This window comes from Pseudophryne corroboree, chromosome 5 (assembly GCF_028390025.1).
Source record: "Pseudophryne corroboree isolate aPseCor3 chromosome 5, aPseCor3.hap2, whole genome shotgun sequence".
Lineage (NCBI taxonomy): Eukaryota > Metazoa > Chordata > Amphibia > Anura > Myobatrachidae > Pseudophryne > Pseudophryne corroboree.
The window spans coordinates 377,319,195-377,334,049 of record NC_086448.1 but is presented as its reverse complement, the minus strand read 5'-3'; the positions used below and the strand labels follow the sequence as shown (position 1 = coordinate 377,334,049).

Genomic DNA, 14,855 nt, shown 5'->3' with positions numbered 1-14,855 from the left:
CTAGATATAATACAGATAATAGGCTTTGGAACCCTAAATCAGTATTTGTGTATTTACTATAGTGTTAAGTGTTCATTTGAGCGTCGGTGACGCTCAAACAGCTTTGTAGGTAGTCAGGTTACACAAGGTTGCATTTACACCCTGTACTCACATTAAGGTATTCTGTGTGTTTCATTGGTATAAGGTTTAATATCAAGGTAAAGTGTTGTAAGCGTCTGCATCGCTGGTGACCTCCTCGTGGTCTCTAGCGTACACTACGTAACAGCGAATCTTTCCCCTAGACTTAACCAATAACGTGTCCTGTGATCACTGGGCCGCGAGCGAACGTGACGCTTGAGCGTCTCGCCTACGGCTGAGCGATCGCTACGCAGATAGCGTACCATTACGGTACTTCTTAAGTAAACAGCGTACAGTGTTCTTAGCTTCATAAGGGTTGGTTATACGACAAAGGAATTTAGCATTGTCAATTGCGGGCTCGCCCGGTCCTTTTCACATCTGCACTAGGTAGATCAGCAGACTTTATCCCCCAGCAAAAGGGTGGGAGGTTGTCTCGCAGTTGCTGACGGGATAAGCGTCTGCTTCGCTTAGGTAAAGAGTGCTGAAGGAACCCGGTAACCGGAAGTAAGAACAAAACGCTTGTGTCTTTTTAAAACTGTTTATTTTTTTCTTTTGTCTTGCATACGCACGCATATATACCTGCATTTCTTTTCACTTGTGTATTTCATTTTTCGTATATCACTATTCCTGTTTGCCACATTTTTATAGTTGATAGAAAGGGCTAAAAGGAGATTTGCTGTTATTTAATAATAGAGGTAATAGTTAAAGTATAGAACAACACACGGCTTGTCCGAGAGACGAGGCAGCCAGTGTGCAGTGTGGATTGCGGTAGATGATCAGGGATCATCTACATTGATAAAATATATATTGTGTTACGGTGGATCCTTTGCATTGCGTACACGTGTCGCTAACAAAGACTAGCGTACGCAATCCAAAAGGCAGACGCACGCAGCGTACATTACGCAACGTAGCGTCTGGTTACGCCCACGTAGCTCAAGTTGTGATAAAGTTGGATTTTAGCGCAAAGCGATAATTAACGCACAGCGATAAATAACGCGAAGCGGTAAATAACGCAAATCTATTTTTGGAAAATCTGAAATTTAGTTTAACAGATCCTGCTCCTAATTGGTAACACACTTGGCCTGAAGACAATTTCTGCGCAGAAATAGATATAGAAACAAAAGTGTACATGTGTTGAGTGAGTGTGTTTTGTATACAAAAGTTTATACAATTTTAAAGGTGGAACCAAAAGGAAAGTCGGGTACTCGTAAAGGGACATACGTGTAAGTGACATATACGGTGGCTAGGGAGGCATCCCTGGTTAAATAATATTTGAGCATTAGAGTATAGCGGACCATAAGGTAACAAGACCAGGAGGTCATAAGGTAAAAAGGTCCGCTATAAAAGTCCAGTGGCACAACGCCTGGGGTGTTGGTGCAGAACCCATATAGGCCATACAAGCTCTGGTTGAAGGAATCGCAGCCGGAAACATCGATTCCATTAATCTTTCAGTACATGACAAATAGTGCTCGCGTACTGAACGATTGGACCGCACGTAATTGTGTGCAGTAGTTAGTAATCTGACCTCATACCATTAGAGAAAAGTGGTCACAAACGCTACTTGTACATTCTGACGTGATTTGTGTAATTTTTTATTTTTGGAAGGGAAGTTCGCTGGTCACTCAGGAACTATCTAACAACCCCAACTTTACTGGAAAGAGTAAGTGTCCTGCGGGTAACCCTCATATGTTCCAGTAAACTGAAGGTTCCATAGGGGCCCTGTATCGAGTACGCCAGCACCATATCGGTGTGATCAGGTCGTATTGGTCGAGGTGGGCGAGTGAGTGGGGTACTCGGTAAACCGCCACCGCCGGCCTACTGTGGAGTAATTTGGTTGTCTGTAAAGGCTTGCTGAAAACCTTGATACAGAAAATCCAAGGAGGACTAAGCAACACCTACAGACGATGGGGGCCAGTTGCTCAGGTAGGGGGCGATCAACCCAGGTTCAGGTTGATTCGGAGAACCGACCAGTCGGGTCGGCAAGATACATTATGTGTGAAAAATACGGTAGTCACACAGAGGTTTTATGTGATGAATGGGAGAGAATGACTGTACAAGACAGGGACAAGTTCCCAAGAATAGGTAGCTTCAGTCCAGATGTGTTACAAAATTTAAGGAGGAGGATATGTCTCGTAAAATCATCAAAGAGACGAATTCAGCATCATGATTACTTGCAGTTATGGCACCAGGAAGGTGAGATACAGAGAGGTTTGGCTCTGGCGGCGGGAACTGGGGCGGTCAGGAAGCTGATTGCCACAGCTCCTCCTCCACCATACATTGCAGGAGAGAGGTTGATTGCGGAGAGAAACGCACTGGGTTGTAAAACACAAACTCTTAGTAACCCTGTAAATGTAAATGATGTTAACCGAATAACTCATGCAAGTATTAACCCGTGCAAGTTGTACCCTGTTTTGAACCTTCCTCAGGAGTGTGAACAAGAAGACGATTCGGCAACAATTTCAGCTCTCTCTCTTGCGGCCACCATATCAGAGACCACAGTAGGCACAGCGACACCCACGAGATTAGTGAAAGCCCCTAGCGGAGGGATAGGTGAGGTCGTGTCAACGGGTAAGTACGGCACCATGCACTACACTGAAACCATTGTACCACAAGTTGTAGAATCTACACAGGAAGATGCTGTTAGAATTGCTCCTGTAAGGGTAATAGCAGTTCCCAATGGAAAAACAGATGTGTCTGGAGCCACTCCCCTAAGGAACATTGCCATGTACGCCCCATTTTCCAGAATGGAAATAAGAGCAATAGTGTCCGAATTTCCTGACCCCAGGAAAGACTTAGTTGCTAGCCAAAAATACATCAGGGATTTAGGTAACACTGTAGAGCCCAACAACAAGGATTGGCAGGTACTGCTAAGAGCTTGTTTACCTTCCAATGTCGACGCAACTCAGTTTTTAGCTGACTGTCAATTGGATAAAGATGTACCGCTTACAGACGTATACAATAAGGATAATGTAAAAAGGATAAATTTACAACTAAAGGAGTATTTCCCAGCCGTTGTTAAATGGAATAAAATATTTTCCATTAAGCAAAAAGAGTCCGAAACGGCAGCAGAATATTTCCACCGGGCACTAACAGAAATAGCAAAGTACACTGGTATAGAGGACATAAAGACCAACCCAAACCATCGGGAAGTAGCAGTGTCTGTACTGATGGATGGTTTGAAAGAAACATTAAAGACTAGGGTTCAGACCACGCAGCCATGCTGGCGAGGTCTGTCAGTGTCCACATTGAGAGAGGCTGCTGTTGATCATGACAAAAACATCACTAGGCACAGGGAGTCGCAAAGTGATAAGTTGATGTCAGTAAGTATACAGGCGCTGACCACAAGGCAGCCTGCGTATGTACCACCGAATCCTGTGGGTAAGGCAAGTATAATAACATGTTTTTCTTGTAACAAACCAGGACACTTTGCACGAGACTGTAGAGTAAGAAATGTACAAAGATCTTTTCAACCCCCTAGACAACAACACAACACACGACATTGGGAGCAGGGTCCACAGAGGCGGAGTTTTGAGCCACATACAGGGGAAACAAAAAGATATCCCCCGAACAGAGATTGGCATGCCTCTGGTAGTTCCCAGCTAACCCCCTCACAAATAGTTGCTGCCAATGGGATTCAGGGAGGTCAGCATACCCAATAGGGGTGTGGCCATACCTGTAATCTGCAACCAGTTAAATTGATTGCTAGTCTTGGAAGTGAACCAGAGATTGCAATCAATGTGGCTGGTAAAACTTTAAACTTTCTTGTAGACACAGGGGCGGCCAAGTCAGTGATAAATTCGACAGTGGGCATGAGAACCACTGGTAGGACAATTCCAGCCATGGGAGTAACAGGAGTAGTCCAGCACTACCCTGTTAGCAAACCAGCCGAGATTACAATAGGGCCTTTGCACACCAAGCATTCCTTTTTGCTGGCTGCATCGGCACCAACCAATCTCCTGGGAAGAGACTTACTATGTAAAATGGGTTGCGTCATCTATTGTACTCCTGAAGGTGTATTCTTGGACATCCCTGAGAATCACGCTCAGGAAGTACGAGACATGTTAGACTCCCCATCAAAATTAATGTCACACACCGTTATAACAAATAGGAACCCATCCCAGGTAGAAGAGATGACATCTCAGATACCAGAGTCACTTTGGACAAAAGATGGACAGGACACTGGATTAATGGCAAACGTAGCTCCAGTAGTAGTACAAGTAAAAGATGGTAGGATAGCTCCAAAAATCCCACAGTATCCTCTGAAGCCAGAGGTGGAGTTAGGAGTTTTTCCCGTAATAGAGCGCTTGCTACAACAGGGCATTCTAGTAAGAACGTCCAGCACAGCAAATAGTCCCATCTTCCCTGTTAAAAAGAGTGGGGGGAGGGGTTACAGGCTAGTGCAGGATCTAAGGGGGATTAACAAAATAGTCGAGAGTCAGTTCCCCGTAGTGCCTAATCCAGCTGTCATCCTAATGCAAATTCCTCCCACTGCCAAATTTTTCACTGTTATTGACCTCTGCTCCGCTTTCTTTTCGGTACCTCTGCACCCTGACAGCCAATATTTGTTTGCATTCACATACAGAGGAGTCCAATACACGTGGACTCGATTACCCCAAGGTTTCATAGATAGTCCAAGTATATTTTCTCAGGCTTTGCATGATTGTTTACAGTCTTTTCAACCAGAGAGTGGATCAGTATTGATACAGTATGTGGATGATTTACTGCTGTGTTCAGATTCACTGGAAGCTTCCCTGAAAGATACGAAACAGCTCCTGTTTCACCTTTCAGACACAGGTCACAAGGTTTCCAAAGACAAGTTGCAATTATGCCAGACTAAGGTAAAATATTTGGGACACTGTCTAACACAAGGACTGAGACACCTGACCGCTGATAGAATCCAAGCCATTAGAGACATGACACTGCCACAAACCCAGCAACAGATAAGGACGTTTTTAGGAATGTGTGGGTATTGCCGTAATTGGATCCCAGGGTTTTCCATATTGGCGTTACCTTTGCAGGAAATGGTCTCTTCAAACAAACCTGATCGGATTTCGCATACAGACGAATCCGAAACAGCATTTGAAAGACTCAAGCAATGCCTAACGCAGGCACCAGCACTAGGTATGCCAGACTATGGGAAACCCTTTGAACTATACGGAACAGAAAGTGCTGGGTGCGCAGCAGGTGTACTAACACAAAAACACGGTGATGCCAGCAGGCCAATTGCATACTACAGCGCGCAGCTAGACACGGTAGCGCGATCCCTCCCCACATGCTTGCGTAGTGTTGCGGCGATAGCATTGCTAGTGACGAAAAGCGAAGATGTCGTGCTAGGCCACAACCTCACAATCCATACGCCACATGCAGTATCTGCCTTATTGAATTCTGCCCAAACCAGACACGTCTCATCAGCCAGGTTTACGAGATGGGAATTGGCATTAATGGCCCCCGTAAACATCACCATAAGGAGATGCAGTGCATTAAACCCTGCAACATTTCTCCCAGGTGTGCCTGGACAGGCACAAAGGGTGGGAGGTGAGAGTGATGGGGAAGGAGGATTTAATGCAAAGGAAGATACACATGATTGTATGGAATATTTGACCCAAAAAATTTTACCGCAAGGCCTGACATCAGTGACAATCCACTAGAAGATGCAGAACTCACGTTCTACACGGACGGTAGTTGTCACAGACAGTCAGACTCGGGAGACTTGTGTACTGGATACGCAGTCGTAGATGACCAAGACACCATAGAAGCGGAACCGCTAGGCCCACCTCACTCAGCCCAGGTTGCTGAACTGGTCGCCCTAACCAGAGCATGTGAATTGGCTAAGGGAAAGTCTGCCAATATCTACACCGATTCTAGATACGCGTTCGGGGTAGTCCATGATTTCGGAGCCCTATGGCGGCTCAGAAATTTCATGACGGCAGCTGGCACACCGATAGCGCATGCAGCGTATATAAAAAGGCTTCTAACAGCGATACAGGAACCCGACAGAGTGGCTGTTATCAAATGTAAAGCACATACATATAGCCAAGACCCAGTATCCCTTGGTAACAGCCGAGCAGACGAAGCCGCAAAGCTTGCAGCTGCTACCCCCATACAGACAGACGCCACACAGTTGATGGTATTCAATACCATCAACACACAGAAGTTGTGTGAGATGCAGAATTTGTGTTCCACTCAGGAGAGAGCAGTCTGGAAGGCAAAGGGATATGGCCAGGAGTCCTCAGGGCTCTGGACGGATGGACATGGTAAACCAGTGGCCCCCAGGGCATACCTTCCATGTCTGGCTGAAGCAGCTCACGGGCTGACTCATCTAGGCAAGGAGGGGATGTGCAAATTGGTAAGAGCATACTGGTGTGCCCCAGGATTCTCCTCCCATGCTAGTAAAAGAGCAATGTCATGCCTTACCTGTCTGAGAAAGAATATTGGAAAGGCAATACCTACAGAACCCTCCCATATCCCACCTGCCGGCGGCCCTTTCCAAGTAATACAAATTGACTTCATCCAATTACCCCCATGTAGAAATTTGAAGTATGTACTTGTTTGTATAGATGTTTTCTCGAATTGGGTCGAAGCTTTTCCAGCAGCTACAAACACTGCTATGTTTACAGCTAAGAAAATTGTGCAGGAATTTGTATGTAGATATGGTATCCCTAGAATCATTGAAAGTGATAGGGGTACCCATTTTACAGGTGATGTCTTCCAAGGAATGTGTAAGTTGATGGGTATTGATAGTAAGCTGCACACTCCGTACCGTCCACAGGCGAGCGCGAAGGTCGAAAGAGTGAACAGCACTATTAAAAATAAATTGAGTAAAGTAATGGCAGAGACAGGTTTGACGTGGCCAGAAGCTTTACCCATTGTTTTGTATAGCATCAGAACCACTCCCAGGTCCCCTCTTAATCTGTCTCCTTTTGAAATTCTGTTTGGTCGACAACCGCACGTCATGATTAACCCTCAGGATGATTTGAAATGTAACAATGAAGTAACTGTAAAGTACTTAATTAACATGAGTAAGCAGTTGAGGAGTCAAAATGATAATCTGAAGTTGGTGATTCCTGATTTACCAGATAGTAATTGTCATGACATTGAACCTGGGGATTATGTAATGATACGAAATTTTCTACGCTCAGGTTGTCTTATTGATAGATGGGAAGGACCATACCAGGTCTTATTGACTAGCACCACAGCATTGAAGGTTGCTGAGAGAGAGACTTGGGTCCATTCATCCCACTGCAAAAAGGTTGCTGACCCAGAGAAGTCCCGTGATAAGGAACAGACGGTAGAGGTTGTATCACTGGAGTGTCTGTTTCAGGAGGACTGAGGCGGCACCTGAGCCTTGAAGATCGAAAGCAGCTGTCGACTCCCCACTCCCTTTTATTGTTTTTCTCCACTTCCCATCCCTTCTCCCTTGATATTTCTTTTTCCCCTTTCTCATTCTTCTCCATTTCCTCCTCAAAGATGGACTTGCCCCAAGAGACTGTAATCCGGATTTTGATGTTGACCATGATGTTGACCAGAGCAGTCTGTTCCGGCGAGAGTACCATAGAGGTCGAGAGAGGTTCTGGAATGGGTTCCGATTATGATGATGGAGGTGTAGTTTTCCAAGATCAACCAATCCAACAAGCAAAGGCGAGTATCAGAAAACGATCCGATAGAAGAAATTGTGATGGATTGTTAGCTGAAGAAAATTGTATCTGTAGGCTTTGTGATAATCTGGTTGAAGATGGATGCATAAAGAAATGCCAATCTAGTTTTAATATCCATATGGACCGGCATCCATTGAGTGACTATCACTCTCTAGTGGGTAACGTATTAAACAAGACCGATTGTTGGGTATGCTCTCAAGTACCTCAGGGTCACAGCAAATCAGGGCTAGTACCATTTCCTTTAACGTTAGGGGAGGTACTTGAGCTAAGTGGTGGGAGACCGGTGGACCGGAGGTTTAACATCTCCAGCCCTCCTAGTTTGAAGCTCCACCAATACCATGTGGATAGGTCCCTCATATGTTTTAACATCTCCAATCCTAGAAAACCGGGAAATTGGGAAGTGTCATGGAGCAACCTTACCATGACCTTTTCACACAGAGCAGATAGAATGCCTACAGATACAGAGCTCGTACGCCACATAGCCAGTAGAGGAAAATCTTTTCGGTATCGATATACCTTAGGAAATAGGATTACTAAAGTTGGAGAGGTATCACCAGGATACTGTGCACATATCGTACAAACTGATACGTGCATTAGACAGATGGAAGAATTAGGGTCAGGAGATTTCACCTGGAAGGTTTGTAACATGGTCATGTCCTTCTCCGTCCCTTATGTTCTCCCCGATGATGCATATTTCATATGCGGGAGAAAGGCGTACAAGTGGCTTGCCCCAAACTCTGAAGGATTGTGTTATATTGGAAAAGTATTGCCTGAAGTGATGACTGTAACACATGACAAAATGAAAGACATACACCGTGGTGCCCAAGCTCCTTATACTCACACTCACTACGAACACCGAGTTAAAAGACACCTGTCAGAAAGGTTAGAGCATCCGGCCTCTGATCTTATCCATGAATCCACCGGGATTCAGGTTCTGGTAGCGTTAGATTTCACTCGTACCGCTCGAGGAGTGATGAATTATAAATACATTTCCGCACTCGCCAATTTGTTAGATAATATCACTGAAATGTATGATGACACGTTTAGATACACCGGAAGAGAACTCCAAGCTTACAAAACGGAACTAGTTCAGCATAGGATGGTTCTTAATTACCTTACAGCAGTAACAGGCGGATATTGTGTTACATTGGCAACACAGTACGGCATAAAGTGTTGCACGTACATCACAAATAGTACCGAGGATCCGGTAGAGGTCATAGACCAAAAGATGGATGATATTCTGCAATTAAAATGGGAATTTCGTCGAAAACACAATCTCACCCTTGTTGCTGTAGGTAATGAGCTGACTGGTTGGGTGTCATGGTTGAACCCGCGAAATTGGTTCTCCGGTTTGGGAGAGTGGGCTCAAGGAGTCATAATGGATGTTGGAAAGTTTCTACTGTGTATCTTGGGTGTCGTTATATCGATTGGATTGATATTTAGATGCGGGCAGGCTTTGACGAAGTGTAAACAAAGTACGAAAGTGATGAGCTTGAGGAGTGAGGAAACTGTAATTAACCTGGATTTGATTTATGACCCAATGCTAGAAACCATGACGTAATGATGTAATGAGTATACGGTCCGTCTTTCACCCATTTCTATGTTTTCCTCCGAGGTACAAAGACCCACGTAGACGAAGGATTTGATGAGCCAAGGGGCCGACAACGGAAAGATGGAAAGAGGAAGAGCAGACGACCTGATATACAAGATTTTGATGGACAATGCCATGGGTACCCCAGTTTCCCTAGGAACTTTAAAATCACGCTAGCCCAACATTTTTTTGTAAATCCATGGACGTTGATTGCTTTACTCACGATTTATGAGCAAAAGCACAAAGAAGAAGACTCCAAGCAAATGACACCAATCAAGACCTCAATCGACGAATGTACATTTCCCTGACATAGAATATCATTGCATTTTCCATAAGTGTTCTTTATCTTCATCTCTACAACCCTCAGGTAATGACACACATAGTCGATAGGGAATACAGGCACAGATATCAGCAACCACATACCTCCCCCATTCATGTATCATCAACTAAAATGTGCATCCCCATTTTGTTGCAACCACAGCCGAAATGAGCTCGGTAGAGTTTGACAGCCCATCCACAGACCCTTAGTACGGGATAAGAAGGAATTCAAATGTATACTTCGCAATACCTCGAAGCTTGATTTACCACACGTACGGCACGATGATACATGACCCCCCCAAACATGGACTCATACACACATGCTTCTACTTTCTCACTAGGTCATACCCTCTTCACACCTTCTCCTCTCTCCTCCCCTACCCAACCATGGAAATCAATTAACCCCTGACTTACATTTTTCTCCTTAAATGTTTTGTGGCAGTTATTATTGACTGCCAAAGGGTGGACTGTCGAAGTCAGAAAAATGTCTTAATGCACACTGCCATATTTGCACCGCACACTGGTCCGTGCTGCGCATGCGTACGCTCTCCCGTGGAAGCGCATACCCACAATAGCGTGCACTCGCACGCGCAGTATGCGCATTTACGGTAGAGTTTATGTGATCGTAGCGTGCGACTCATTCGTTACAAATATTCACAATTAATGTATTTCATAGATCATGTTCCCCTCAATAGTTTCTGTAAGTTTGGTTTAGATAGAATGTCCCTGAGCGGAGGAATCCCTCTTTGTATTGCACGAAGGGTCTAACAGGAGTCATACAGCAGTGTTTGATACCCATCGGAAGAGTATTTAATTAGCAATATTCCGGTGTTGGTTTGGAGCGTATTAATCGCTCGTGCGAATAGTTATGGACATAAGAAGTTTATGTCCATTTCTATGATTTGCACATACTCAGGTATGCGGCGGGAAACCCAGTTCCCCACCCACCTGAGCTGTTGGAAATCAGCACAGCCCACCTGTATGAATCAACCTATGACCTTTGGTTACAGTACAGGGCCGAATTCCTGTGTCCAATAAACTGTAGGATTGTAGGGACTAGGAGATTGCATTGTGTGTGGGGCATAAATAGGCAGACCGACCACATCCAGCTCTCACTCTCTCATCAACGGTTATCTGCTGATAATCGGGAGCTGGATATCGAGGCGCTGGCGATCATACCCTTTGTGCGTAAGTTCTCTCCGTAATCATTGTCTTTCTGTGAGCCAATTCCTCTCTCTCTCTCTGTGTCTATCTCTCTCTCTCTCTATTTTCTCTTTTCTCTCATATCTCCCCTAGACTAAACTTTATAGTATTGTATTGTATTGTGTTAGACCAGGATAGTATTGTAGTTTATCCCTTAGTTAGGTGTTTGGTTAGGAAGTCTTTGTTATATTGTAGTGTATCATTTGTACTGTGTTACTCTTTTACAAGTATACTAGATATAATACAGATAATAGGCTTTGGAACCCTAAATCAGTATTTGTGTATTTACTATAGTGTTAAGTGTTCATTTGAGCGTCGGTGACGCTCAAACAGCTTTGTAGGTAGTCAGGTTACACAAGGTTGCATTTACACCCTGTACTCACATTAAGGTATTCTGTGTGTTTCATTGGTATAAGGTTTAATATCAAGGTAAAGTGTTGTAAGCGTCTGCATCGCTGGTGACCTCCTCGTGGTCTCTAGCGTACACTACGTAACAGCGAATCTTTCCCCTAGACTTAACCAATAACGTGTCCTGTGATCACTGGGCCGCGAGCGAACGTGACGCTTGAGCGTCTCGCCTACGGCTGAGCGATCGCTACGCAGATAGCGTACCATTACGGTACTTCTTAAGTAAACAGCGTACAGTGTTCTTAGCTTCATAAGGGTTGGTTATACGACAAAGGAATTTAGCATTGTCAGATTATACTGGCCCCAGGAATTATGCTGGCAGAGATCCCGGGACCCCGACAGGCTGTGTGACCAGTGTGGGGTGTAGGCGTTGGCTCAGGGGGCCCCTCACAGCGCCAGTGTAGGCGTTGGCTCAGGGGGCCCCTCACAGCGCCGCACTATGTACCGCTGAGCCTCCGGAGCGCAGTTAGTACTGCACTCCATACCCTGTTGCCGCCATCTTCACACCGGTCCCCCCGCTTGCTAGGGGGGTCGGTGACTCACTCACCACCAATCTTCTGGCTCTTTAAGGGGGTGGCGGCATGCTGCTGGGGTGAGCGATCCCCTGTGGCGGGGAACGATCGAACCCCTTAGGAGCTCAGTGCCCTGTCAGCGGAGATAGTGGCTCAGACCCCGCAGGGCGGACACTACTCCCCCCCTTAGTCCAACGAAGCAGGGAGGCTGTTGCCAGCATCCTCCCTGCAAAATAATAAACTCTAAAAAAAACTTTCTAAAGAAGCTCTGTACATCTCCCCTAGCTGTGACCGGCTCCTCCGGGCACATTTTCTAAACTGAGTCTGGTAGGAGGGGCATAGAGGGAGGAGCCAGCTCACATTCTCAAACTCTTAAAAAGTGCCAATGGCTCCTGGTGGACCCGTCTATACCCCCCATGGTACTAATGTGGACCCCAGCATCCTCTAGGACGTAACAGAAATTATATTTATAATGTGGGATACAAGCCACTCAGTTTACCCATCTGACACAAATTAATTGATTCACTCATTTACAAGATATCAGTGTCACATGAAGTAGTGTGTTTAGGCAATCCTGAAAAAATTATTTTCCTCGAAAAGTGAGAAATATAGGTAATATATAGGAATATCGATATAGCAAATTACTAAACTGGGAGGTAGTTATACACAGAAAACTATAGTGGACAAGACCCACCGAAAGTGAAAGTAATATTTTCAAAAACAATTTCAGCAAGAATGACTTACCATTAAATCCTTCACTCGATTACTTAACTGATCAATAAATAATATAGGAAGATAATGAACAGATTTCCCCAACTGTATCCTGTAACAAATAGAAGAATATGCATACAATATCAATCTGCTATAATTGAAACTTCACACTAGACAAATATAGTTTGGCATAATTAGTTCGGCACAAAGTAACAAATAAGCGTTTTTCCCCCCACATTTTAAACATACAGTATATTTTTTGCTGGAAACCAGAGAAATACAACATTTAAGTAAGGCAAGTTGATGGTTTTGGACATTTCTGAGTTAACAGAGCTGTATTACAGATCTGACGGTCTGGTCTCTTTCGGACAGTGATGGACAAATCTCCTCAAAAAATGTAAAGCCAGCAATTTTGCAATGTGAGAGCTATCTACAAAGTTAAGATATACTGTATGTGTGTAGATACAGATCCACTATAAAGCATTTTGATACAGCAGATCAAGTATAACATATATTGCTGCTGATTTTAGTTCAAATAATCAAAATGACAAACATATTATACAAAATTAGGAAATAGTTATGTCCTCCTTGAGCAAGACTGATGCAATCGCCGCCATGATCTTCATAAAAACTTGCGGAGCTGTGGCCACACCAAATCGCAGAGCCTGGAACGGATAGTGAGCTTCCCCCACATCGAATTCAAGAAGCACATGGTGCCTCTCCTAGACTGAGATGCGGATGTATGCTTCGTTGACGTCTATGGAAGCCAAAAAATGCACTGGCCTCCAAGATGGAAATCACCGACCTCAAGGATTCAATCTGGTGTTGAGGGCCTTGAGGTTGAGAATGGGTCGAAATGACCCATCCAGCTATTTGACAAGAAACACTTTAGAGTAAAACTGCTTGGTTCGATGATCTGTTGGAACCGAAACAATCACTCTGTATGACAGAAGAAAAGTAGTGGAGAGAAAAATCTCCTGGGCGGTGGACTCTTTAAATGGATGACATAGCCCCACTTAATGATCCCCAACACCCAACGGTACGTGGAGGCCCTCCCGTCAGACACTGGGCTTCTCAGGCTCCTTGGGTCCTGAGTGCTTATACTGTATGAGCAGGTAGATCTGCCATGCTCCGTTAAAGCTCCGACCATGAAATGGCCTACCAAGGAAGCTTGCCATCCGGCAGCTGTTCCGTTCCGAAAGGAAGGACAAAAAGTATGAAACCGAGGACCCTTAAGCTTAGCAGTGTACACTGGGAGGGAAGAACGCATACCCATAGTCACTGCAACTACTTTGGCAAATTGCAGCCCAAAGAAAACGCAGCTCATGAAGGGATGCACCTCAACAAAACATTTGGACTCTTATTCAGGCCCCAAACCACAGAGGATGTCTGGCAGAGGTAGCAGTCACCAGAATAGCCTGGATGTGGCAGAGAAAGCATGGAAGCCACCTGTGCTGCATCCTGCACACCTCACAAATGTGCTCCATAGCGTCTCAAGAGTTGTTCTGCTAAATTCAGAAGATCCTCCTAAGGAGGATTAGTCTGACATCAGCGAGAAGCTGCTCTGTCCAATGCCAACTGGATCTATCCACCAATGCCAAAGCCATCATGGTACAAATAGACCCACTTAGCCCATTAAAATAAAGCAGAGGCACCCACAAAGGACGCTAATCTTGGGACTGGAAAAGCTGTGGTGTTGGCCAAATGTGCCAACGAAGCATTCACCTTAGGAGACTGCTCCCACTTCAGTGCAAGATCCACAGGAATTGGGTAAAAAGTGAACTTTCAGGGAAATAATCGTTATGGTAGACTCACTGTTGATAACTATTTCTCCTAGGTCCACAGGATCCAAAGGATAACATTGGGATATGAGGTAGCGACAGCTGATTGGCAAACGATCAAAGCTTTCAGGCTTTCAGAATGCAAAGAGCCCATCCCTATATCCCCGCCTATTGGCTCAGGCAATTCAGTTGTTTTCCAAAGCTCAAGGCAGGAGCATTATAGAGAGCCCTAATCAGGTGAGAAGTACACACATGCACACCCTTCCGTACAAGAGGGAAGAGGTTAGTGAGTGAAAGTATCCTCAAATCTGATGCATCAGGGTAGGATTCCTGTGGACTTAGGAGAAATAGAGTCATCAACGGTAAGTCTACCATAACGATTACTTCTCCTGCAGGGTTCACAGGTTACCCAAAGGATAACATTTGGATGTCCCAAAACAATTTAGTGGTGGGGACGCACCTGATTGGACAGGAAAATCCTTCACCCGAATTCAGCATCCTGAGAGGCAAAGGTATCAAAGGCATAATGTCTAATGCATGTGTAAATGGAAGACCATGT

The 14,855-nt window shown here is 44.9% G+C and overlaps 1 protein-coding gene across 3 annotated transcripts in view; it reads right to left on the bottom strand.

Moving 5' to 3' along the window:
• The window catches only part of CLPTM1L (CLPTM1 like), a 269,603-nt gene that overhangs the window by 163,966 nt on the left and 90,782 nt on the right, over window positions 1-14,855 (bottom strand). For all 3 annotated transcript variants that reach the window (XM_063922687.1, XM_063922689.1, XM_063922688.1), the window contains exon 6: window positions 12,549-12,627. In XM_063922687.1, coding sequence (XP_063778757.1) covers window positions 12,549-12,627 — 79 coding nt within the window. The remainder of the gene's footprint in view (window positions 1-12,548; window positions 12,628-14,855) is intronic.